This window comes from Corvus kubaryi, unplaced genomic scaffold, assembly GCF_017639235.1.
Source record: "Corvus kubaryi isolate FWS band 111438036 unplaced genomic scaffold, C.kubaryi_AGA036_p1.0 37373, whole genome shotgun sequence".
Taxonomy (NCBI): Eukaryota; Metazoa; Chordata; class Aves; order Passeriformes; family Corvidae; genus Corvus; species Corvus kubaryi.
In genome coordinates this window covers 539,429-562,822 of record NW_024581121.1, presented here as the reverse complement: position 1 = coordinate 562,822, position 23,394 = coordinate 539,429, and the positions used below count along the sequence as shown (strand labels likewise).

General features: G+C 58.4%; 2 protein-coding genes across 2 annotated transcripts; one reads left to right on the top strand and one right to left on the bottom strand.

The window, feature by feature from the left end:
• Nucleotides 1-12,820: 12,820 nt before the first annotated feature.
• Nucleotides 12,821-18,709, bottom strand: RHBG (Rh family B glycoprotein). Its single transcript, XM_042034632.1, is given in 11 exon segments — nt 12,821-13,349; nt 13,815-13,888; nt 14,483-14,604; nt 14,787-14,920; nt 15,096-15,233; nt 15,444-15,610; nt 15,926-16,079; nt 16,214-16,364; nt 16,768-16,954; nt 18,257-18,544; nt 18,547-18,709. Coding segments are annotated over 11 exon segments (1,575 nt in total). The 5' UTR covers nt 18,641-18,709; the 3' UTR covers nt 12,821-13,283.
• Nucleotides 18,710-20,481: 1,772 nt separating this feature from the next.
• On the top strand, nt 20,482-23,320 carry HAPLN2 (hyaluronan and proteoglycan link protein 2). The gene is made up of 6 exons (XM_042034643.1): nt 20,482-20,835; nt 21,023-21,136; nt 21,462-21,812; nt 22,017-22,133; nt 22,230-22,415; nt 22,541-23,320. Exons 2-6 carry the CDS (start codon nt 21,049-21,051, stop codon nt 22,822-22,824), a joined length of 1,026 nt encoding a protein of 341 aa, XP_041890577.1. The 5' UTR covers nt 20,482-20,835; nt 21,023-21,048; the 3' UTR covers nt 22,825-23,320.
• Nucleotides 23,321-23,394: the final 74 nt, after the last annotated feature.

Genomic DNA, 23,394 nt, shown 5'->3' with positions numbered 1-23,394 from the left:
TGGCTGTGCAGCTCTCGCTGCTCAGGGGCTGCTGGTCCCCCTTCCCTCGGAGCCGCCAGTCCATAAACCCTGAGCCGCTCCCAGCCTCCGCGCTCATGAACTCGCTCTGTTTGGTTTGTCCAGAGTTAATTGCACACAAACTCCGGCCTGTTGGCACACAGGGGCTCTTTGTTCCAGCAAGAATCACTTGCCCTCCGAGGTCACTGCGGCCAAGACCTGCTGTCCCCAAGGGTCACCCTGCCGACATGCACTGTCAGTCTGATCCCTGCGCCGTGGCCAGGGTGGGATGGGGCAGGTGGCTGCAGGGAGAAAGCTGGAACAGGGAGCCGAGGCGTTGGTGGAGCCTTTTGGGTCAAGCTCATTGAAGTAATGGGATGATTAGCAAGGATTGCTGAGCTTTATGGCTGGGGAGGAGGAGAGAGGGTGAAAGAGACGTTAGGGGTGGATTAACCCCTGTCAGACCTGTACAAGAGGTTTCCCAGATTAAACACAAGTTCAGTGGGCTGTAAACGCTCTCCTTTCGCCGGCTGCTTCCCCAGAGCAGCTCTGGAGTTAAAGCTCTGCAGTTCGTGTTAGGGACCCGGCTTCCACGGCATCCCAATTCCTGCTTGTGCTCTTGAGGCCCACATCCTTTAACTGCCCTGAATCAACATCCCGGTGTCCTTAGAGACTTGAGCCCCCAAGTGCCAGATTAACCTGGATACTTGGTTCCCATTAGCTTCCCAAAGTGCTCGGGAGCAACCAGCAAACTTCTCTTGGGCTTATGGTCCCTTCAAGGGGTTTTGGGTGATGTTCCCATCTGTACAGCACTGGCACTGTGGAGAGAGAGGCTGCACTGGACATGACTGTGACAGGTCTGGCATTCCAGGGCAGCAGAGACCCTGAAATCCTGTGTGGAAGTGGGTGCTGCTCAGAGCCACCAGCCAGGGACACAGGTCACTTTGGTCTCCTGCTGGCTCAGCTTTGCAGGGGGACAGCAGTGGCTGGTGGCAGGTGCAGGCAAGAGCACCGAGGGAGGGCTGAGATGGCACTGAGGGCTCAGTGGCCCCTTGGCAGGACTGTGAACACTCTGAAAACCCTTTCTGACTTGCTTCCCCACCCAGGCATAGCCTCTGTGCTGCTGCTGGGGAAGTCACTGCCTTCCCTCTTCAGCACCCTTCGGGCTTCATCTGGATGAGACCGAGGGACGAGTTACAACTGGTTTCAGAGGGTAATGGGGCTGATCACCGGCAGCAGCAGTGGGAACGGTGCCCTTCAATGCCCTCCAGAGTGGCAGAGGGCCCTGGGAGCTCATCAGTTCTGGAGGGGAAGTTCCCACTGGCCACATCCTCGGGCAGGTGGGCACTGTCCCAGAGGTGGGCAGCCCTGTGCAGACCCCTCAGTGCTGGGCGGGCTGGCGAGACGCTGCCTCGAGGAGGTTTCCCAATCCTGCGCACCTGGTACTCTGTCAATGCAGCCACTTGGCTAAATGTGGGTCATTGTAGGAGGGTGCAGCCACTCGAGCAAACAAGCCTCAATTGCCCACTGATTGGGGTGGCTGAGAGCACCATCACTGAAATTTCTGAGGGGGGAGGCATTAATAATCCCCATTCTGTCTCTGCAGCCCTTGCCCCCTTGTTATTTCCCTCTTTGTGTCTTAATTTGGCCCATTATTATTATTTTATAAAAGGGCCTTTTCTCCACCCCCTCCCTCTTGAAGACACTCCTTAGACCGATGGGAAAATGGCAAGGAATAATTATGAAAAACATCAGTGAAGAGAGGGCCATCTGAGAGGGATTAAAGGATTACAATTAAAACTCATTTTAGGGAGGTGATGTGACATTAGCGTTTGCATTCTTCCCCCCCCCACCCCCCTTCCCCAAACACCCTCCAGGATATCTGGGTCTAAGTTGATTAAATGACAAACTCCAGCTCAGAGGGAAACAACAACAAATTAAAAACTGAGTAAAATGAAAAACAACAACCCAAAAATGATTTACAAAATGAAGTGAAAATGAGGTCACTGAGAATTACTGGAAGTCTGGCGGCAGCTGGAAATGGGGTGGACAGAGCACCTGCCACTAATAGCAGGTTTCTGGTGGTGGGAGCATCCCCTGCTCCTGCTCCAGTGGCAGGTGAAGATGTCTGAGGTCTCTCCTACAGGATACAGCTGGCGTGCTGGGCTGTGGCAATGGTTGCTTCTGGCAGGACTGGTGCTCTGCACTGATTTCGCCAGCTCTGTGCCCCACTGAGGCCGTGCTGGGTTTTGCTTTGGGAGCTGGGTGACAACGAGGTGCTGGCCCTGCTCTCCCTCCAGCAGAGAGAGATCCCAGCCTGGGAGGTGCCCCAGTGCCAAGGCAGTGCTGGGGCCCTTGTGTCGGCCTCAGCGTGTCCCTTCCTGGCGTGCCTCCATGGCCCATTTTCTCATCTCTTTTTGCAGCTCTCACTGGCGGCTGGAGCCAGCCAGCCCCCGCCCCATGCGGCTCCGAGCAGCTCCGGCACCATTCCCAGTGCTGAGACTCCAACTCTCCCTCGGCAAAGCAAGGCAGAGGGTGATGCCTGTGCTGCAGACACCTTCCCTCTCTCCTCCTTGTCCACCGGGATGATCAGAGGGTCCTGCCCATTCCACCTCCATTTTGGAGAATCCTGACAGGGCTCCTGAGGGTGGGAGCTGCTTATGGTGGCATTGAAATTCAGTGCTGTCATCAATGAGGGGAGTCGGGAAAGGCAGCGTGCTTGGAGTGGGAGCTGACACTTCCAAATGGAAACACACACTGAGCTGGGATTTTATTTGTTGTGGAAAGCAAATTCTAGGGTGATTGCTGGCCATTTTAGTGAATGAATACGAAGCCTGGGATGGGGGATCTCCCTTTATAAACCAAAAATGTCTGTAAATCAAACTATTCAGATGATGTGGACACCTAAACCCATGCTGCCAGCCCTGTTGGAAAGGGGGGATTACATGAAGATGCAGACGCAGATGAGAGACTGAGTACTCGGGGAGTCTTGGCTGCCAGAATCCGATCTGCAGGGCCCGGATAGCCACAGTGGGACTGAGCCCACATCCTGCCCTGAGAGCACAGCTCTTACTGCTTGAGCTCAGCCCCAAAGCCTGTAAGCGTGTGGCCTGGGAATGCTTTCCCTCCAGCCTGTGCCTTTCGGCCGTGCAGCTTTGGGCTGCAGAGCGAGAGCAGAGAGGAGCTTCTGCTACCTCCTGCTGTTCCTCCTGCCAAAGAGGTCGGGCTCAAACCCAGCCTGTTCCGCTCGCCTCCATTCAGCAGCCTGGCATAGCTGGGCATCCCATCACGTGGACGCGCACGTGGGGGCGAGCGCTCGTCATGTGAGGTGCCATATCGTGTCTCATATTGGGAGGCATCGAGAGCTGAAAAAGCTTAACGGAAGGGAAACTCCCCCTCCTCCCCCCCAGATCCAGCCTATTTTCTTTCCTCTTCTTTTGTTTCTGATTTCCGGAACTATGCGGCAAAGCAAAGCGTGGGGAGAAGAAAGAGGCTGAAGAGAGCTGGCATCTGGCAGGGAAAAGAACAAAATAGCAGAGCAGGGCTTTCCTAGGCAGGAGCGGGGAAGGCGGGCAGCGACTGCCTGGGAGCTGGGCAAGCCCCGGGAAAATTCGGGCTCTAAACATGGAGCTGGCCCCAGGCAGGTACAAACGGGCACAGAGCTTGCTGGTAAAGGCAGCACAGGGGTCAGCCCAGCAGCCTGAGCTGTGCTCCGCTCGTGGGCATCCTCCTTGCTCCCCTCCTTCACAGGATCTGTCCTTGATATCCCTCCTGCTCCATCCCCCCGAGCCTGTCCCAGCAGTGAATTCCCCAGGGACATGCGCTGCACCTCCTGCCCAATGTCAAGACGCTGGTGTGGTTTGGCCCCAAACAGAGGGGAGGTGGAGGCGGAGGCCATTCTCCTGCAGACGCTGTCTCTGAGGCTGAAATGATCAGTGCAGCACAGTTCATCCTGCGATGTCCCTTTTACAGTCAGGGCTGAGAGATGCCTGAATATATTTTATTCCTGTTATTTCCTCTGTCCCGGCCAGTACAGAAAGAGGTCTTTGCATACAGACCCAATGTTAATTAGGTAAATTAATTAGGACCAAGATGCAGTGTTTTCCCCCTGAGGAGGAAATACAGTAAACTCCATTTTTGTGAGTTGTTTATTCAGCCAGGAGGGTCGAAGGAGAATAGCCGTGTCAAAGAAGCTGCCATTTTCAAGGTCCTTGTGTCCCTTCTGCGCCGCCCTAGAAAGGGAACAAAACTTTGTTGACAGCAAAATCTCAGCAGGAGCCCCTGGGCTGAGGGGCACAGGGAAGCGAAGTGGAAAGGGTGCCAGGTTCCCGAGCGCCTGGAGGGAACAGGCTTTGGTCTCCGGCGTTTCAATGGACCGGGGAAAGCAAATCAGCCCTTTCAAGGCCAATCATGCTGTTCTCGAAGGAACACACTGGAAACAATGCACCCTTGGCAGCGGGGCAGCGGGAAAAGGACTGGGTGGCCATGGCAAGGCCAAGGGCAGGAGAGCTACCAAGGGCCAAGAGCCAGTGGCCATGCTCCTGCTCCATCCATCCCACTCTTCAGAGCCCTGTGAAAGGTGCTGGCATGCACTGGAGCATCAGGAGCAGCCCAAGGAGGCTGTTGGGATGGGGCAGATGGGGCACATGTGTGTTTCTGGTTTGTGTTGTCTCTTCCCTCTCCACCAGCAGAGTCAGGGTTTGTGTGGTGAAGGAGCATGGAAGCACCGAGCAGTTCCCTGACCTTCCCCCCAGCCCGGCCTTTTATTCACAGTTTTTAATTCATTCCACCCTGAAAGCCTGTGACCCAGGAGAGCCTGCTCCCAGCCCATGAGCCTGCTCCAGTGCCTCTCCTGGACATGGCGTGTTTATGAGGCGATGGATGCACTCCCCGAGACGTGCCGTGCGATGGGCAGCTTCGTGGCTGCAGTTGGGCTGTTTTCATGCCCGGGTGCTGCTGTGTCTCCCGGAGAGGAGCAGAGCTGGGTTTGCCTTGGCAGCCTCTCCCAGCCCAGTGCTCTGCCCACAGCACCATCTCCTGTCGGCATCGCTCCGGCTTGCAGGGGCAGTGCATCCTGGGAATTTCCTTCCCCGGTGCCAGAATACCTTCACCCCAAGTCCGATAGTGCCGATGATCTTCCGTCATCATATTTAACCCCCCTCCCCATCCCTGACCAAAGCCAGGATGAAAGCGGCGGGGTTTTTTTCCTCTTTCTTTCTTTTTTTAATGGCGTTTCATTAGCCTCCAAATCAGACAGGCGAAACAATGGTGTTCTGTCAGCGATGGGCTTTCGTGCTGATTTCATCTCCTCTCTCATCCGTATGCAAACCAGCTTCCAGCAGGCTTTGGTCATGCCATGGAAACCGAGGTGCAGGCCCGGAATGGGGGTTCTCGGAGTGAGAAATCTCCTGTTCGCTTTTTCCCATTTGCATAATGCAACTTTTCTTCCCCCAGACACTGAGGCGCTTTGTTTATAGAGAGCCGAGAGAAAGGGGGATGCTGGGGACAGAGGAGGGACCGCGGGGAGGGGGGAAGCGCCCGGTGGGAGTGGGGAAGAGGAGGGCAGCGCTCGCAAAAGAAGAACGCGCAGAGAACAGTGCGGGGCGACTGGAAGGGAATATATATGAGGATGGGGACTGGGAAATGGGGTTGGGCCAGTTCCCCGTGATCCTGGGACCCGTGCGCTCCTTTGGCCTCTCTGTGCCAGCTGAAGGGTGTCAGGGGGACTTGGCGTGGCTGCAGATCCAGCTGGGAGCCTGGATCTGCACTGAATTAAAGCCGGTTGTCATGATAATGCCCCCCAGAGGAAGCAGGAGCCTTTTCAAGCCTTGCATGAAATACCTCAAAGGGTTTTGTGCAAGAAGCCTCTAAGATCTTCAACTGGTGGAAACCGAAGGTTGTTTGGGGGAATAGTGACCCACGGGGCACACGGGAAGGTGGCTAAGTGACAGCCAGCAGAGCGTGAGGACCCGGCTGTCCTGGCAGGTGGGGGCAGAAACGGTGGGGGGATAAAATCATCCCAGATTTATTCCCAGTGGTGTGTGGGGCTGGGAGAGAAGGAGGTTAACAAAACAAAATGACACGCTGAAAATTCTTTTCCTTGAAACGTGGCACACTGCAAGGTGGCATGGGGAGGTAGGAGGGTGAAGGGATTGAATTGTCCACTCACCACCAGTACCCCCAGTTTGTTGGAGCCATTGGGGCTGATTTGCCCCCCACCTTGTACCTCTTCTGCCAAATGGTGATCTGCTGCTCTTTGCAAACCAGTTTGAGATCTACGAGGGCAAGGGGCTGCTCTTATGAGTCTCATCACCTCTGATGGCTGCACCTCCTGGAAGCAAACCTGGTTCTTTTGGCTCCATCCTGGGCAACAGACTTTGATTTGTGAATTGGATGGATGCACGATTAATAGTAATAATAACAATAATAGCAACGAAATGTATTAATCAGTGACGGATGACAGACACGAAACCTGCAATTAGAAGTATTTTAGGATATGTAAAAATCCCTGTAAATGATTTGCAAATGAGGTGCAGACAGTAAAGCAGGCGGCAATGGAGATATTTTTGGGTTTTGCCTCAATGTGGGACTGCTCTGTTTTTAAGGTGCTTCAGTGTGAGTTGGATGTACAGACACGCTCCTGAGGGAAAGTCTTGTGTTGGTAGTGCAAAATATGTGACTGTTGCTCCAAAGTGCAGGGTGCTCCTCCAGGACCAGTGAAATCCTACAGGGCAGGGCCAACAGAACTACGGGCAGGAGCCTCAGTGATTCACAGGCTCCTGCCTGCACATGGAAATTGCATGGATTTAGGTGGGAATAGTTCCAGCCTCACTTGTGCCGTTTGCACTTCTGGGGTCTGGTTGCACATGGTACCAGACGTTATCCCAACCCTGCTAAAGGGCAGCTGGGATTCATCTTGGATGATCTACAGAATGTGAAATATTAAATCTTTACCTGTGGGCAGGAAAATTCTGCAGTCTAATCCCAGAATCTGGTATTGTGGGACAGGAAGAAAAGTGGAGGGAAAATATTTGCACTTTGGAGGATTCTGCTGTAACTCTGTGGAGTCCCTTTAGCCAGCAGGAATACCCACCTGGACATCCCTCTTAGGTGCACTGGTACCTCCATGGAGCACAGCTCTGCATCACCAATGTGCTGCACGGAGCAGCTGGGATGCTGCAAATGCTCTGTAAAAGGGATGGGGATTGTGAGGAGTCTGGTTTGGGGCTTTTTCTCTTTGTTTTTAGTCTGGTTTCTGCAGAAAATGAGATTTCTGCCATCACAGGGAATTCTGTCATTTGTCATCTCTCTCCCAGGAACTTCTGAAATAGGACGACTTCAGCTCCATTTGGCTCAGTGTCAGTTTTTGATCCCCAGTCAGTGGGAACTGCTTTGGGACTTCAGTTACATTTGTTTTTTCAGAAGCTCATTTCTACTATTGGCTCCAAAAAGCCATTTTTACTTCAAGACAAGACTAGAGAAGGGCTGTGACCTTTCCCTTTGGACAGGGAGGGAGAGGGCTCTGTGTGGTGGGGGTTTGCCAGGGTGCAAACTGCAAATGCCTCAGCCTAACGAGCTCTGTGATTAACAAAGCATGAGAGCATTCCAGTCTGAGGAGACTTCAGTCCAAAGCGTTCCTGAAGGAGGCTCACACACCTCAGACAGTGCCTGCCTGCTCCTGCCTGTATTGAGACAGAGCTGCTGGTGGACTCGGGCAGTTGCCTGTCCCAAGCCCATTGTGGTGGCCTTTGGGCAGTGGCACGGGATCAGAGGAAGGAGCAGGGTGTGACTGAAACACAACTTGGGCTTCGCAGGTGCCAGGAGAGGAAGGGGCAGCAGGTCGGTCAGTGCCGGAGCAGGGAGGGGCCTTTCCGGCATCGCTTCCACGCTCACCCTCCCAGCCTCCGGCCTGCTGGTCATGCCAATTTGTCACCAAGCTGGGATTTCAATTAAACCCCAAAAGAAGGGGTCAGAGGTTATGCAAACACGTTGGTAAAGGCCACTCGCCTGGAGGGCTTTCCCGGGGCCACTGGAGCCGGCCCCTTGCTTTACAGAGTCCCGATTGACCCGGGCTGAGGCTGGCATTGTTCCCCGTGCTCCATTCAAGAGGCAGTTTGTCAATAAAATTGACCTCTCGGCTCCTGGGGGTGCTGCCACCTCATCTTCCTCCCTTTCCTGACAGTTTGGCTGGAGCAGAGCTAATGGTCCCTCTGTGGTCCCTGTGCCCCTGGACATGCCAAGGCTGAGGGCAGGGATGGGAGCAGGAAGGCCACATACTGCAGGAAGGCCCTGCAGCAATCGCGGCAGCTTCTTCTCCCCATGGTGGTTTTTATACTGGTTTCTGCCTTTTGGGCTTTTGTACCTGAGGGCAGTTTCCAGCTGGACCCCTGGGAAACGCCATCACAAACAGTGGGTTCTGTCCATCCTCTCCAGACCTCGTTCTCCTTTCAGGGCCATCATTCTCGCAGCTGCCTCCACAAGAATCCCATGATGGTTTTCTGCCCCTCACCACCCAGGCTGGGTTGGGATGATCTCGAGGTCCCTCCTGCAGAACTGAGCCCCGTTATCCCTCCCTGTTACACAACTGACACCGAGGTCCCACGCAAGGCAGCACCTCTCCCTACCAAGCCACGTGCCCACCAGCACATCCACCCACTGTGGGCGTGATCCCACTTTTCAGGGAGGTGTGAGGCTTCCCGGTGGGTTTGGGTGGTGGGACTGCACCGGCCCCTGCGCTGGTGCACTAATTGCGCTGGGCAGCGTTGCAAACAAGCAGTGCTTGAACCCACAAGCCTGAGGAGGCCATTTCAGCTGCGAGATAAATGGATATCGTGGAGCAAGTGGCAATTAGCGTGGGTAAAGAGCCCCTTAGTGACTGTCCCTTACATAACACCTTTGTTCCAGGCCCTTCACTTCATACTCAGTTTGTAAATAAACTTGACTCCCAGCTTTACTGGGGCCTTTATTCCCTCTTTATTTTATTTTATTATTCTTTGAACCCGGGGAAGAACGAGTCGATTGTTCACCCCTAGGGACATGCAGCAATCGGAGGCCCTGTCCGGCCTGGTGGTGCCCACTCGCCCCAAAACGGGCACTGGCAGCAGCCCACGCCAGAGCCACCCACGCAGCTACCACAGCAGCGATTTTAATTGCTTTGCCCCCACCGATGGTGCCCGGGGGCTCATTACGCCGCTGGCAATGAATGGGGGCCTGGAAACGTGGTTCTGTAATTGCAGTGGCAATGGGGACTTTCACTGGGGGGTGGCTTGGCAGAGGGGCTGAGCTCTGCCCCCAAAGTTTCAGGTCAGGGAGGAAGCCCGGGGGGCTCTGGATCAGTCCAAGCACAGGGACCTGTCTCTAATTCACACCGTGGCCTCCCTGTCACCCTCTAACCTGTGGGAGGCTTTTCCTACACCTGCGTTGCCACTGCAAGGCTGGCAGCGAGCAGAGGCTCCAAGGCATGGTGGGATGTGCTTTGGAGGATTTGGGGTGCCCGGTCCCAGGCTTCGGGCATGCCGTGGAGAGCAGGGATTGGTGGCTCCCCTGCCTTTAAGCTTCACTTGTCACTTTTGCCAGGGAGTTATTGAGGTGTTCAGTGCCAGGAGTGGTGGCTCTTCCTCCGCTGCTGGCTCTCCCTGGGCTCTCCCCTTGCTGCTGGTCTTTCAAACCAGTGCTGGTGATTCTGGCCCGTACCGGGAAGCCGTCGGGGACTGCTCTTTGTTCAGTGTGGGGATGGTCGGGCCCCTGCTCCTCTCCCGAGCCTTCCCTCTCCCATATGGTGCCCATTATCAGACGTGTGCACCAGCCTTGTCTGACAAGGAGCTTTACAGGTGTTGCTGGGATAACGATTCACACTCTAACGAAGGTGGGAAAGATGATTAGCTGGCTTTCTATCAAACAGCACACGGCATCAGCTGCTCCGGGTGGGGGGGAGGTGGTGGGGGCTGTGGATGTGTAAGGACATGTACGCCGGGAGCTCCGGGAGCCCGGGCTTTGTCCTGCTTCTAATTCCAATGGACTCTTGGGCACCTCTTTGTGTGCCTTAGTTTCCCCAGCTGTAGCAGAGGGATGTTGTTATTGCTTTGACTTGTAAAACACCCTTCGAGCAGCTGATTGAGCTCCTGCATTAGCAAGAGGTGAATTAGGCAGGTCTCTTGGCAGCTGGGCTGCCACGGAGAGGGCAGAGGAGCTGTCAGAGCCGGGGCTCTCGGGGGACAGGGCTGGAGGGGGTTGGAACATGAATTAAATGAACCCGCCGGACACAGGCATGCGGTGCAGTGTGCCTGGAGTGTGTCCTGAAGGCTGTGAGAGCCCCGTGGCGTGGAGAAGGGTCCCTGGTGCCAACGTGGCATGGGCAGGCGGGCAAGGCTTGCTCCGCGCAGATGTGTCCGTGCCTTGCCCTGCCTACATCGTGTCTGTGGGGCCCTGGACATTTCCCGCTGATGTATTTTAAATATTCATTTAGCAGGCAGATCCCGGCATGCCTGAGCCTGACACGGGCACACTGCACACCCAATCCCTGCGAGATGGTGGAATTCCTTCAGCTCTTTCCACATCTTGAATACTGTTGGAGAGAGAGGCAAAATAGGAAAATGAGAGTAAAATGAGCTGTTCTCAGCTGTCCTTTGCTCCAGTGCAGGGAAAGCTGTTCTGTCTCACATTACATCTCCCCAGGTCAGGCTGCGATCTGGAGGTGAGCCCTGCCTTGAAAAGTGACGGAGCAGAGGGCTCCCTGCAGGGCTGGGGAAACTGAGGCACGAGCGGCGTCTGGCACCCAAACCACCCCCGAGGCAGAAGACGTGTGAAGGTGGGGTGCTCGCCCAAGCTCTTCGTGCTCGGCCAGGGTGCGATCGTCACCCCGACACCGCCGCGACCCTCCCGTCCCAGGACGGCCCCGGGCGCTGCGGGCAGAGCCGGCGCTGCCTCTCCCGGAGCCCGGGGCCGGCGGGATTATCTGCTTAGCTGCACCATCTGTTCCTCAAACTGCCATCATTATGTTCAACTTGGGAAGAAAACGGCCCCTACAGAGAAGCAATTTGTTCGCTGACTAAACCTTTCAGGCTCTCGCCGTCCCCGGCTCCCGCCGCCGCCGCACGGAGAGCTCCGCGCCCGCGGCCGCCGCGCTTCAACAACGCCGGGGAGAGCGGCGGCCGCGGGCCGGGCACGCCGGGGAACGGGCGTGGGGAGGGCGCAGGGCTCCCCTAATCCGATTACAAAACATAACAGCCTTTCAGAGGGGCCGGGGGCCGGGCGAGGGGAGGAGGAGGGAGGTCCATTTCACACCCGACCCCGACGTCTGGGGGTCTCGCAATGATCTCACTGGAGGGGCTTTTCTTCCAGTCGCAGTGGGTTGCTTTTGAAATGTGCTGCGAGGAGATCAAAAAGGAGAAGGGGGCTGCCTGGGAAAGGGGAGGAGAGGGCTGGGAAGGAGGTGAGGTGGGAGGGGATGGCGCGGGGCTGGGGTGAGCCCTGCACCTCAGGCTAGGGGCGACGACTGGAGACCAGCACCCCCTTGCTGGGCCACCAGCCCTCGTTCCCCTTCTCCCTCTTGCATCCCTCTTCTCCCTCCAGCGTGTCACAGGGACGTGGGTACAGGGACGTGTCCTCCCCTGCCGCCTGAGCGACGAGTGAGGCTGTGGTCCCTGCAGAAACCTTCCCCAGCGCCTGAAGTGGCAGCAGAAACGGGGACGGTGACCCACTTCCCTGTGTCTTGTCACGGAATTTCAGTGACACCAAAGCATTTAATGTGCTGATGTCACCAGTTTTCTGTAACGGACAACGAAAGTGGGAAAAGTTAAAGTGATAGTTCGGCTTATATCAAACCAAGAAGTTTTGACTTTTTGCTGTGTTTTAAAGTGACGTTTTGTGATCACCTGCAAACAAATGCTTTTCATTGACTTTTTTGCATTTTTTGTTCAGTCAGTTGAAGGAAATCTGTGTCCTTCAACAGCAGCAGGTATCGGAACAGGATGGTCCCACCTGACGCTACTTTGGTTGGGTAGCAAAGCACTTGCCCCAAACTTCGCTGTGCTGGCCCTGCACCCCCTGTCCCCTCTGCGTGGGGTGGGGCTGTGGGCCCCTCCTCAGGGATGGTGCTGGCAGCTGGGGACACCAGTGCCTGCGGGAATCCCACATGGTGAGTGCCGGAGTCTGGCACAGCAAGTGTGAAAGTGTCTGGCAGCCACCCCAGGCTCGTGGGAGGTGGGACCCCGAGGTGTCCCCCCACCGGGGACCCCCGGCACATCCACCATAGCCCCTCTAGGAGTCCTCTGGGGCTGTGCCCCTGCTCTGGTTGCTGCAGGACCCTCTGTGGCTTTTTTCGAGCTACCACACTCCCAGGGTGTTCCAATCTGCTGCCAGGCAGGTCTGGGGGCTGCTGACCACACCTGGGACAGGCGGGGGGTGACAGCCTCTTTGCAGGGGGATGTGGGGCCGGGGTTCTGGGGGTCCCGGGGCTGCAGTGGCCAGAGGAGCATCTCTCTCACAACGGGGCTGAGTGCTGGGGGCATTTATTTGTTGAGAGGAGGGCTCTTCCTTGGCACCAGCCCCTGGTGCAGGGTGATGAGTGGTTAGGGCAAGGCCGGGGTCACGCCTGCACTGGGGACCCCGGTGTCACCCTGCTCCTGCCCCTGGGTGCTGGCTGCTCGGGCTGTCCCACACTCCATCCTCGGGTGGATGGGACAACCCGTGAAACCCAACAAATGGGCATCAGTGTTTAGGGTGCAGGGAAAACTGGGGGGCTTTGCTTTCCTCCCTGGAATGACACCTGAAGGAAACAGCCAGCAGAGCTGGGCAGCTGCTGTGAGAATTCAGGGGCAAATCCTGAAGCTACAAAAAAATCCATATATTTTAATTGTTGTGTGCAAAAGTGTCTGTACAAAGTCTTTGCTGCTTTCTGTTCAGCCTCCTGTGCCCATTCCCCAACGCAGTCATCCCTCCTCCTCTCATTGCGTTCCTTCAGAGAGCAGCTGATGGGGAAACTGAGGCAAGGAGCAGAGAGAGGAAGAGCTGAGCCAAGCCTGGACACCCTGAGGTGTCCCTGGGAGCAAGAGCCGTGTTGCTCCCACAACAAGCACCAGGATACTGCAGCACCTCTTCACCCTGCAAAGGCCTGGGGACCCCCAGCTGCTCCCAAAACGTTTGGGGCCAGGAGCTGGCTCCTGCATGGGAAGGAGTGTGGCTGTCTCCAGAGCAGGTTGCTGGGAAGTTCAGGCTGCCAGAAGCCAGCGGGCACTGGCAATGACAGACGATTGGTGGTGCAGGACCTCACCGGGGATTCGCGGTCATTACACCAAGGTGCTGATGCCCAGCTCCTTTCCGCCTGCCCTGGGGTCACATCTTTCCTCGGCCACCTGCACCAGAGACATGGAGAGGGGCAGAAATGGGCCCTACTCAGGGCAGATCGGGGCTGGGTGGGGGCAGGAGAAAATGGCCTCAAGTTGCACCAGGAAGGTTTAGATGGAATATTGGGGGAAATTCTTGCATTGAAAGTGTTGTCCAGCTCTGGCACAGGCTGGAGTAAAATCACCATCCCTGGAGGGATTTAACAGACTTGTGGATGTGGCCCTTGGGGACATGGTTTAGTGGCGGCCTTGGCAGTGGTGGAACGGTTGGACTTGGTGCTTTTAGAGGGCTTTTCCAACCTGAAATGAGTCAGGGATTCTCTGACTCCATGACCAGGGGCATTTACCGCAGCTCTCCTGCCCTAAATGCTGCTGCAAGAGGAGGGAGAGCACCAGCGGCTGGGGGAAACATCCAACCCCTGCTGCTGCCTGAGCCCCATAAACCCCTTTTTACCAGCAATTCCCCAGCTTTACCTCCCAGAGGACGGTGTTTTCCAGGTACTGCGCGTCCGGGGAAGATCTCAGCACCTTGGTTTTCAGAACGGCTCCTGCGGACGCCGAAAGCCGGGCGAGGGCGTCTGAGAGCGGGGCGGCCGCTGCCCGGGCTTCCCCTGACATCTAGCGGCAGCGCCGGGGAGCCGGGACCGGGGGGAGCCCAGACCCCGGGGGGAGCACGGACCCCGGGGGGAGCACGGACCCGGGGGGAGCACGGACCCCGGGGGGAGCCCAGACCCCGGGGGGAGCACGGACCCGGGGGGAGCCCTGACCCCGGGGGGAGCACGGACCCGGGGGGAGCCTCAACCCCGAGGAGAGCCCCGGACCCGAGAGAAACTCCGGACACAGCGGGGAGCACGGACCCGGGGGCAGCTCCGGCCCCGAGGGGAGCAGGACCCAAGGGGGAGCCCCGAACCCAGGGGAAGCCCCGGCCCCTGGGGGAAACCCGGCCCCAAGAGGAGCCCTGGTCCCGGGGGGTAGCCCCGACCTCCACTGGGTTTGCCCAGCGCTGAGCACCACTGGGCTCTGCCTGGCCTGCCTGATGGGGATGCTTTGCTTTGGGGCTGCTCCTGCCCTTTCCCCCCAAAATCCATCAATCCCCCTGCCCCTCGCACCCTCCATCCCGTTGCACTGGAGGCAAAACTCACCTGTGAGGCAGCCCCCGAGCGCTGCAAGCAGCAGGGTGAGGGGCAGGGCACTGAGCTGGATCAACGCTTGGTCAGTGATCGTCCGGCTGCCCTGGGCCATCAGCGGGAACACAAGCTCCAGCCTGTAAGCCAGAGAGGGGACAGGCTTTCGGGAGCGTGTTCTCACAGGCTCGTGGCTCTGGGTGATGTCTTCTGAAGGGGTGCTGTCACAGAGGGTGAGTGGAGCAGCCCTGATCTCAGGGGTCGTGGTGGTCCCAGCTTGGTGCATCAAGTCACTGGCACCCCTGATTCTGGCTCCTCTCACCTGTCACCGTAAGTGTCTGCGGTGGCCAGCAGCGTCAGCAGCGTCCCCAGCAAGGCCCCCAGTATCCCTGGCAGCCCGTGGATGTTGTGAACCCCACACGTGTCCTGGATTTTCAGCCTGGAGCGTAGCATGGGCTGGGGAGGGTAGGGAAGAGCTGGTATTGGGATGGGGGTCGGTTGCCCAGGGAGTCTGTGCTGCAGCCCCGTGTTTGCAGGTTTGGGAGCTGCAGGTGGGCCGTGCAGCTGCTGCCAAAGGCAGATGGTTCCCTGACCTGGGATCAGTGTCCTTGGCTGTCCCAAGGTGACTCACCATGAAGAATCTGAAGCCAAGTGGGGAGATCAGGCCAGCCAGAAACCCTGCGATGAGGGCCCCAAAGGGGGTGACCAGCATCTCCCCAGCCATACCCATCACGGCCATGCCAGCCAGGGTGGCATCCTGGATCTGAACCTGATGGAGCAGGACATGGTCAGGAGAACCCTGACCCCAGCAAGGGACTGGGAGGGGTTGTCTTCCTCAGGAATCAAACTGGTTCTTAACGAGCCTAAGGAAGCCTAACAAGCATCCCCTTGTGCCCTGGGTGTGTTCAGGCTCACCATCCCTGTAGGGCATGGTGTGGGCAGGGCATGAGGTTTGGGTTTGTCCCAGGAGAGGACTTACCATTCGTGGGGTGCTCTCCTCGTAGAGGACAGGAGAGAGGATGAAGGTGGCAATGGTACTTGCCACCAGGGAGAAGTAGGTGTTGAGTGCTGCCCAGTTCTCAGCATTGTCGAGGACTGTGGTGGCGGAGGTGAAGCTGGGCCAGAAGATCCACAGGTAGATGGTTCCTGCAAGGAGTAGAACAGGCAGGTCTTGATGCTGGAGTTGATCCCTTGTGGGACAGAAACTTCTCGTGAGTGCCAAGAGATGCAAGTGGCCACAGCTTGCAGCAAGGGAGGTACCAGTAGGACACAGGGAAAAGCCTTATCTAGGAGAGGGTGGTGCAGCCCCATGACAGGTTCCTGGGGAGGTGGAGGACATCTGTCCTTGATGGTTTGCAGGAATCTCCTGGCCAAAGCCACAGCCTCACTGTCCTCATGTTGGTGAAGACCCTTCCCTCACCAGCTCTATGACTCAGGTGTTGTAGGATTCGAGCTCCGTACCAACCACAGCGAAGACATCCGACTGGTGCCCCATGTCCTGCTGCTCTTCCCTCTTCCTCTTGTCCTTGTGGGGCTGGTACAAGACCCGTGAAACCATCAAGCCGAAATAAGCACCAAAGGTGTGGACGGTCAAGGAGCGTCCGTTGTCTCTTACCTGGTGAGTACAGACAAGCATCGCGCAGGAAGTGGGGATAAGGGATTTGTCTCTCCAGACGAGGCAGAACGTGACATGAGCAGCCTAAACCCACAGCCGCTCCCTTTCTGGTGGCTCCCCAGTCGGTGACTCACCCCCATGAGACTGAGTAGGATGTATTCATTGAGAGTGCACACGGTGACTTCCAGCAGGGCCAGCAGCAGCATCTGGACAGGGTTTACCCTGCCTAGAACAGCCCCGGTGGAGATCAGAACAGCTGCGGTGCAGAAGTCAGCACTGACCATACTGGGAAGGAGAGGAAAGGTGTGGGACTGGAGCTGGCACTGCCAGGGATGAGCATGGGAGCTGGGGGAGAGCTGAGGGGGGACAGGAGCCGAGCCCACAGCCCAGGCCCTGCATCCCACTGCTCCTGCAAGCTGGACAGGCAGCCAGAGCCTTGTGATGCTGGTGACAAAGGGATGGCTGGGCTTGAGGCAGGTGGGGGCCAGGGTGCAGCCTGGCTGCAGCCTTGGCAGTACTCACACAGCCCTTACTAGGGCGGTACTCGAACAACGCACAGGCCTGGTCCTGCTTGTCTGCAAAATCCTCCTCCAAAGCAGAGCCGTGAGTTTTACAGAGGAGGGAGCCAGTGTGCCAGGGCTGGGCTGGGATGAGCCGTCTGGGCAGCAGCAGCTCCCTCCTGCCTTACCTCTGAGCTCCCACGTAAATTTTGCCGTTGAGGAAGAAGTAAAAAAACCCCTGGAGCAGAACAGCCCACTGGATGGCGAAGGCTATGATGAGGATGCTGATGGCCGCACTGCCTGGCCCATAGCGGCCGAGGAATGCCACCAGGAGCCCGAAGCTGAGCAGCACTTGGATGTGGACATCCCAGAAACCTGGCAGAAGAGAGGCAGAAGGATGGGTCTGGAGGTGTTGAGGGCAGGCAGCCGCCCTCCTGCCTGCTGGTCCCTGAGGGGACTGAGACAGGGCTAAGACCCCCCCTGCTCTGACAGGCTTTGGGGAGCTGAAGGCTCACTCCACTGCTGTGTGTCTGGAACCATGGTGGATGATCTTCCTTGGAGATCTGCAGTGGGGAGTGCCAGGCCCAGGTAAAGCCATCCCTGCCTGACGTGGCCCAGTCACCCTTTGCAGGGCTCCCGGTCACCCCGTCTGCGAGTGCCCTGTCCAGATATCTCAGGACACTCACACGGTTCACCCCACAGCCCAGAAACCTCCTGGGATGGCCAAGAGCTGTCTGCACCCACTAGACCAGCATGAAGACGGGTCTGAGATGTCAGCACCCCTGGGACCTCACTGCTGTCCCCAGAAACATCACATCCCAATTCATGGGATGAGGAGAGAGGAAGGATGAGCAGAGAACTGGGACTAGTCTGGTACCATTTGGTGGCAAACCAGAGGGTGGGGTACTTGATTGTTGCTTGGGCTAAATGCCATTTACACCCCTTGAGCCGACAGCTGTGGCCCGGCATTCTCCATGAGTCACTGCCTGGGTGGGGTTCCGCGGGCAGGTGAAACCAGGAGAACCTGCCAGCTGCCAGCTCCCTGCCCAGCGGCTCCACTCGCTCCCCTCCCTCAGCCAGGATGCTCCGAGGCTCCTCTCCCACTGACCACCTTGTCTTTGCTGCAGAAAGCGAGGGTCAGCCCCTCATCCCGGCGGGAGTTCTGCAGGGATGCCCAGCATGCAGTAGGATGCTCCCAGCAGGGCAGACCCCCCCCCAGCCCCCCGTTGGACCCTGCGGTAGCACCCAGGGAGCCAAATCCTCTGGGGAAGGGGCTCAGTGTAAATCCCCCGGCACTGCCAAACCCAGCGGGTCAGTGTGAAGCTTTACAGACCCTAAAGTGCCAGGAGCAGCTGCTGTGCTCCCTACCAGGCATGGGAGGATGAGCCCTAGTTTTTCCTGTCACTCAGTGATCCCCTCTGAGCTCCAGCTGCTCTAACACGTGTCCTAACCCAAATATCCCTCTTTTGGGGCTGGCTCTGTCCAAGCGTTTCAGAAATCCTTGCAGGATGTCTGCTTTACCCCCTCTGGGATGCACCAGTACCCCAACCCTGAAGCTTGATGTTCCCTCTAACTCTGGGGTCTGTGACAGGTCTGCAGCATGAACTGAGCACAGTGACACCCCGTGCCACCCCCTCAGCAGAGCTGCTCTGCACCCATGGGCGTGGGGGTACTCACGGGGCTGCTGGAAACCTGAGTCCTGGTTTCTCTGGCTGCAGTCCAGCTGTGGGGAGCAGTGGCTGGGGCTGCTCTCGGGGCTGTACCGGGCAAACACGGCGAAGAGGAGGATGTTGAGGATTTGGAGGAGGAAGCACAGCCCGGAGAGCCGGAGCCTCGAGGTGGCTGTGTGCTCAGGCATGTTGGGGGGCAGCCAGGGCAGATGAACCCCTGCAAACGGGGTGCATGAGGAGAACCACGCTAGGAGCGCAAACTCCGCCTGCCAGGGTGGCTGCCAGGTCCTGCCCTGTCTCCCACACCTCCAAGAGACTGCCGGGAGCGGGACAGCGCTGCCAACACGGAAACTCGGGACTGGATGCCCTGGCACGCCTCCACACCTGGCATTGCCACATCAGGTGGCTCAGGCCATTGTGCTGGGAAGTGTGTGGGCTGTGTGGGGTCAATGTCCCTCTCCGCTGGGTGCAAATGGGGCGGGGGGAGGATTTGGGGAGTGGCAGGAGCTGTGGGGGGGATGCATAAGGTTTCAGCCTCTGTGTTGTAGAAACACGGTGGTTTTGAGGACTGGGTCAGGCAGAGGAGGTGGAGGGTGATGCACAAGCGGGGGGGACTGACCCGCTGTGCAGGTGCTGGCTCAGCAAAGTCCCACAAAAGTAGGCTCAAATTCCCTGGTCAGAAGGAGAAATGAGTGTTCAGGGGGCTTTGGGGATGAGGTTTCCTGTGGGCCTGTGAAGGGAGAAGGAGAATCTGAGCCTTGAAAAACAAGAGCAAGGAGCAGAGTCGGGCTCCTGACAGAGCCCACGCCAGGAGCTGGGGGAGCTGAGCACGAGGGGTTCCTTCGCTTTTCTTTGGCTGCCTCTGCTTCTGCAGAGGTGTTTGTATTGCACCAAGAGTGGGTGCAGATCCCAAAAAGGGAGGAGAAGAGACAAGGAGCGGAGCAGTAACACAGTGTGTGTTTGGGAAGTGACTTGAGTGACTCCTTTCCACAGCACTGGGCCAAATTCTGAACTCAGATAAGCAGTGGTGGGCTGGGGTCATGCCCCGATGCCATCGGGATGGGGAGGGGGGATGAGTCACTTATGGGAGCCCCTGCAAGTGTTCTGCTTCAGGCTGTGGTTTTGTGAGGGCTAAGGACTGTAGCTGCTGCCTTCACTTGGGAAAAAAGTGAGAAACACTCAGCTCGTTTGTGGTACCGCAGAGCTGGCAATCAGCATCCTCCAGCCCGGAGCTGCTGCTGGGGGAGAAGAGGATCTGCTCCTGCAGCCGTGGGCACAGGAAGTGTGAGGGAGGGAGATGACAGACACTCTGCAGAGCCATGGACGCAGCAGATAACGGCGGGGAGCTGCCAGGGAGGAGCTTGCAGCGCTGCTGCTGCGGTTTAACCTCCCGCTGCCCGGGGAGAGCAAAGCTACGGGCACCGCTTGCTCGTTAAAATGAGCCAAAGCTCTGAGCATTCTGAGCTGGAGGAAGGCTTCCAGTTCAGCCTGCTGGCATCAGAATTGATGCCCCTCCTTGAAAAGAGGCTGGGAGCAGTGGGCAGCAGGTGGGGGATGAGGGCCTGGGGACTGAACGTGCGCCCTGGTGCCTCTCTCCCCGGGGGAGGCTGCTGGCTGTGCTGTGCGTGCCATGGTGGGGCCAGGATGGTGCTGGGGACAGTCGCTGCTTGTCTTGTGCTTCCTTCGAGAAGAGCTTCCTCCGCCCTCCCAGATGGATCCTGGGGGAGGGAGACGTTGCGGGAGCCCAGAACACAGCCCCATTGTGTGCCTGTGTTTTGCTCCCGGCAGCGTCCCGGCCCGAGGTGATTATGGGGAAGTCTCTCTGATGCCTTTTCAGAGGGCCGGGTAAATCCAGTGGGACTCCAGTGGTGGGACACCCCCCTTGCACAACCCTCCAGAGCCTCGAGGGATGGGAACTTCAACCCGGACAGGGAGAGGAGAATAAAATTAACCCTTGCGCTGATGTCTGTGGGATCAGAGAGCAGCGTCCCAGCCCTGGGGGCCAACGCCGAGGGGAGGCTTTGCCAGCCCAAGAGGCTGCTGGAGCCCGATGCAGAACTGTCGTTTTCCCTGAATTCCCAACGCCGCGGCCTGCAGATAAAGGGATGTTTGTTAGCCGGGCACACTGTGTTTTGCCGAGCAGAACAATAAAGAGAAAGACACTCACAATGGGAAATTGTGCTTCCTCCTCCCTGTGCGCTCCTCGGGGAGGTGTTGGAGGGAAAAAAAAAAAGAGAAGAAAGTGGGAAGAGACAGTGACAGGGCAGGGAGCGAGGGCACGGCCGGCACCATGGGAGCGGGCATCAAGGGCCCGTGGGGCCACGGGGCTGCCAGGACACCGCCTGCCCCAGGACGGTGACAGGGAAGGGGCTGGCTGGGACCACCTGCTCGCCACCTCCCGTGTCCCTGTGTCCCTGTGTCACCTCTTCCCAGGAGCCTCGTGGTGCAGCTCCGGCCTTCCCAGAGCCCTCGGCCCCACCATGGGGTGTTGATGACGGAGACGGGAAGCAGCAGGAGCTGGGGCAGCACGTGGGCTGGGGGCTCTGGATGGGAACAGCGGCTCCCCGAAGGACGTGTCTGGGGACGGTAAGAGACTGGGGGTGTGCCAGGAAGGAGGGTTGGCACAGTCTGTGGGGTCGGTGTCCTGCAAGCGGCTGTCCCCTCTGCACAGTAAATGTCAGAGAGCCCCCACGGAGCAGGGCCACATCCTCCGGGCCCCACCAAGGGTGGGGTGTGTCCCACTGCATGTGCCCAACCCCTGCACTCCCCCCAGGCACCGTCCTGCCCCCGGCTCTAAGGATGCACAGGCTGCTCCTGTTCGGCTGCCTCTGGCTCCTGGCAGCACCCCCAGCGTCCAGCATCTTCCAGCGGCCAACCGGGACCCCAGGTAGGGAGCAGGGCCTGGCGGGAGGACAGGGAGCCTGGGTAAGGATCAGGGCCTGGGGGGCAGGATGTGGAGCCCGTGCAGGGAGCAGGGCCTGCAGGGAGGACGGGGCACTGCTGTTTGGGGTCAGTGCTGGAGGGGGGAGGTGATGCTGGGTGGGTCCAGCCAGGGCAGGGGCTGAGCTGTGCCTCCTGAAGGTGCAGGAAAGACGAAGAGGAGCCAGGATGAGTGATGGAAACCATCAGACGCTGGTGAGGGTTGAGGGATGCTCGGGGAGGTGTTGGGGGGATGGTGGCAATCGGTGCTGAGGCTGCCCGGGGGGCTGCAGCCCCGCTGCGCCTGCAGTACCTGCTGGAGCCCCTCCACCCTACGGTGCACACGCGGCGCGGTGCCACGGCCACCCTGCCCTGCGTCCTGCGCGCCCTGCCCCGCAACTACCGCGTGAAGTGGAGCAAGGTGGAGCCGGCCAACTACCGGGAGAACATCATCATCATCACCAACGGGCTGTACCACAAGAACTACGGGCCGCTGAGCCCGCGGGTGCGCCTGCGGCACAGCCACCGCTTCGACGCCTCGCTCACCATCACCGATGTGGCGCTGGAGGACGAGGGGCGGTACCGCTGCCAGCTCGTCAATGGGCTGGAGGATGAGAGCGTCTCACTCACGCTGCACCTTGAGGGTGAGGTTGGGCTACGTCCCTGGGGGAGGCGGCAGGAGGGGGAGCCTCAGCCCCACCGGAGGTGCGTGGCTCTCTGCCTCCAGCTGTGTTCCCCATTGCACCGCCCTGTTCCCCAGCCTTAAATTCAGCACTGAACCCCCAGGGATCTTAAGGCAAAGCCTCCTCGGGGAGAGCATCGCCCTCACCCTGTCCCTGTCCCTACAGGAGTCGTCTTCCCTTACCAGCCCAGCAATGGACGCTACAAATTCAACTACCACGAAGCCAAGCGAGCCTGCGAGCAGCAGGACTCCCGCCTTGCCACCTACCAGCAGCTGTACAGAGGTGAAGCATTCAAAAAAATTTCCTCTTCAGCCCAAAACCACACCAGGGTATGGGGAGGAGGGAAGTGCCGGTGCTGAGCTGCCTCTCCCCCCACAGCCTGGACAGAGGGTTTGGACTGGTGCAACGCCGGCTGGATCCTTGACGGGACCGTCCACTACCCCATCATCAACTCGCGGGAGCCGTGTGGTGGCCGCCTCCTCCTGCCTGGTGTCCGGACCTATGGCGCCAGGGACAAGCAGAAGGACCGATTTGATGCTTTCTGCTTTACCTCTGCTCTTCAAGGTAGTGCTGAGGTCCCCTGTCCTTGTCACAGCGTCACCAAGCCCTGCTGCCCACCCGGATTTGCAACAGGGCTGGGGTTGTTTGCGGGGGAGGTGCTCACCTTCGGTGTCCTCCCCCATCCCCAGGCCAGGTCTACTTCATCCGGGGCCACCTGAACTTCAAAGAGGCCGGGCAGGCGTGTCGCAACCACGGGGCTGCCATTGCCAAAGTGGGACAGCTCTACTCCGCCTGGAAGTTCTCACAGCTGGATCGCTGTGACGGGGGGTGGCTGGCGGACGGCAGCGTCCGGTACCCCATCACCATCCCCCGCGAGCGCTGCGGGGGCCTGCCCGACCCCGGCGTCCGCAGCTTCGGCTTCCCCAGCAAGGAGATGAGGACCTACGGCACCTACTGCTTCGTGGGGAAGTAAGAACACTGGGAGGAGAGGTGCGCTGTCAGCGGTGGGACACCAGCCCTCATCACCCAGGCAGAGAGCTTGAGGCAGGGTAGGAGGGGGAGGTCTCCCAGCGATTTGGGGTGGTTCAGGCACCCTCTGGTAAAGTGATAGAGCTGGATTTGGGTGCTTGGTGCATCCCCTGATGGAGCAGGTGCCCGTGTCCAAACCTGCTGTGAGGCTTGTGGGGTGTTTGGGACTTACTGGAGAAGCCAGAGCCACTGCTGGACCAGGAAGGGGGGTCTGATCCAGCCCCCAGCAGACAGCACAGGCTGCCCATTCCCCACCCCCGGTGAATCCCTCGCCCCATCCTTGCTCCCCACAGCCATGAGGACTCTGGCTGGTTGCTCTGGCTGGTCGCTCTGGCTGGTTGCTCTGGCTGGTGCAAGTGCACAGGACTCGGGCTGGGCATTAACGAGTGTGACTAATGGTGTGGCGCCATCTCAATTAATAAAGCAACAGCAAAACTCTATGGCAAAGGCATGCCTGGCTCCTTCCCCTGGGACCATCTGGCCTCTCCACGAGGGGAATTTGACAGGGACTTTC

Bases quoted from the DNA above. Each gene is read 5' to 3' on its own strand.
- HAPLN2 (XM_042034643.1), top strand. From the start codon at position 21,049: ATGCACAGGCTGCTCCTGTTCGGCTGCCTCTGGCTCCTGGCAGCACCC. The intron at 21,813-22,016 runs GTGAGGTTGGGC...CTGTCCCTACAG, and splicing joins ACTCACGCTGCACCTTGAGG to GAGTCGTCTTCCCTTACCAG. The intron at 22,416-22,540 runs GTAGTGCTGAGG...CCCCATCCCCAG, and splicing joins CTTTACCTCTGCTCTTCAAG to GCCAGGTCTACTTCATCCGG.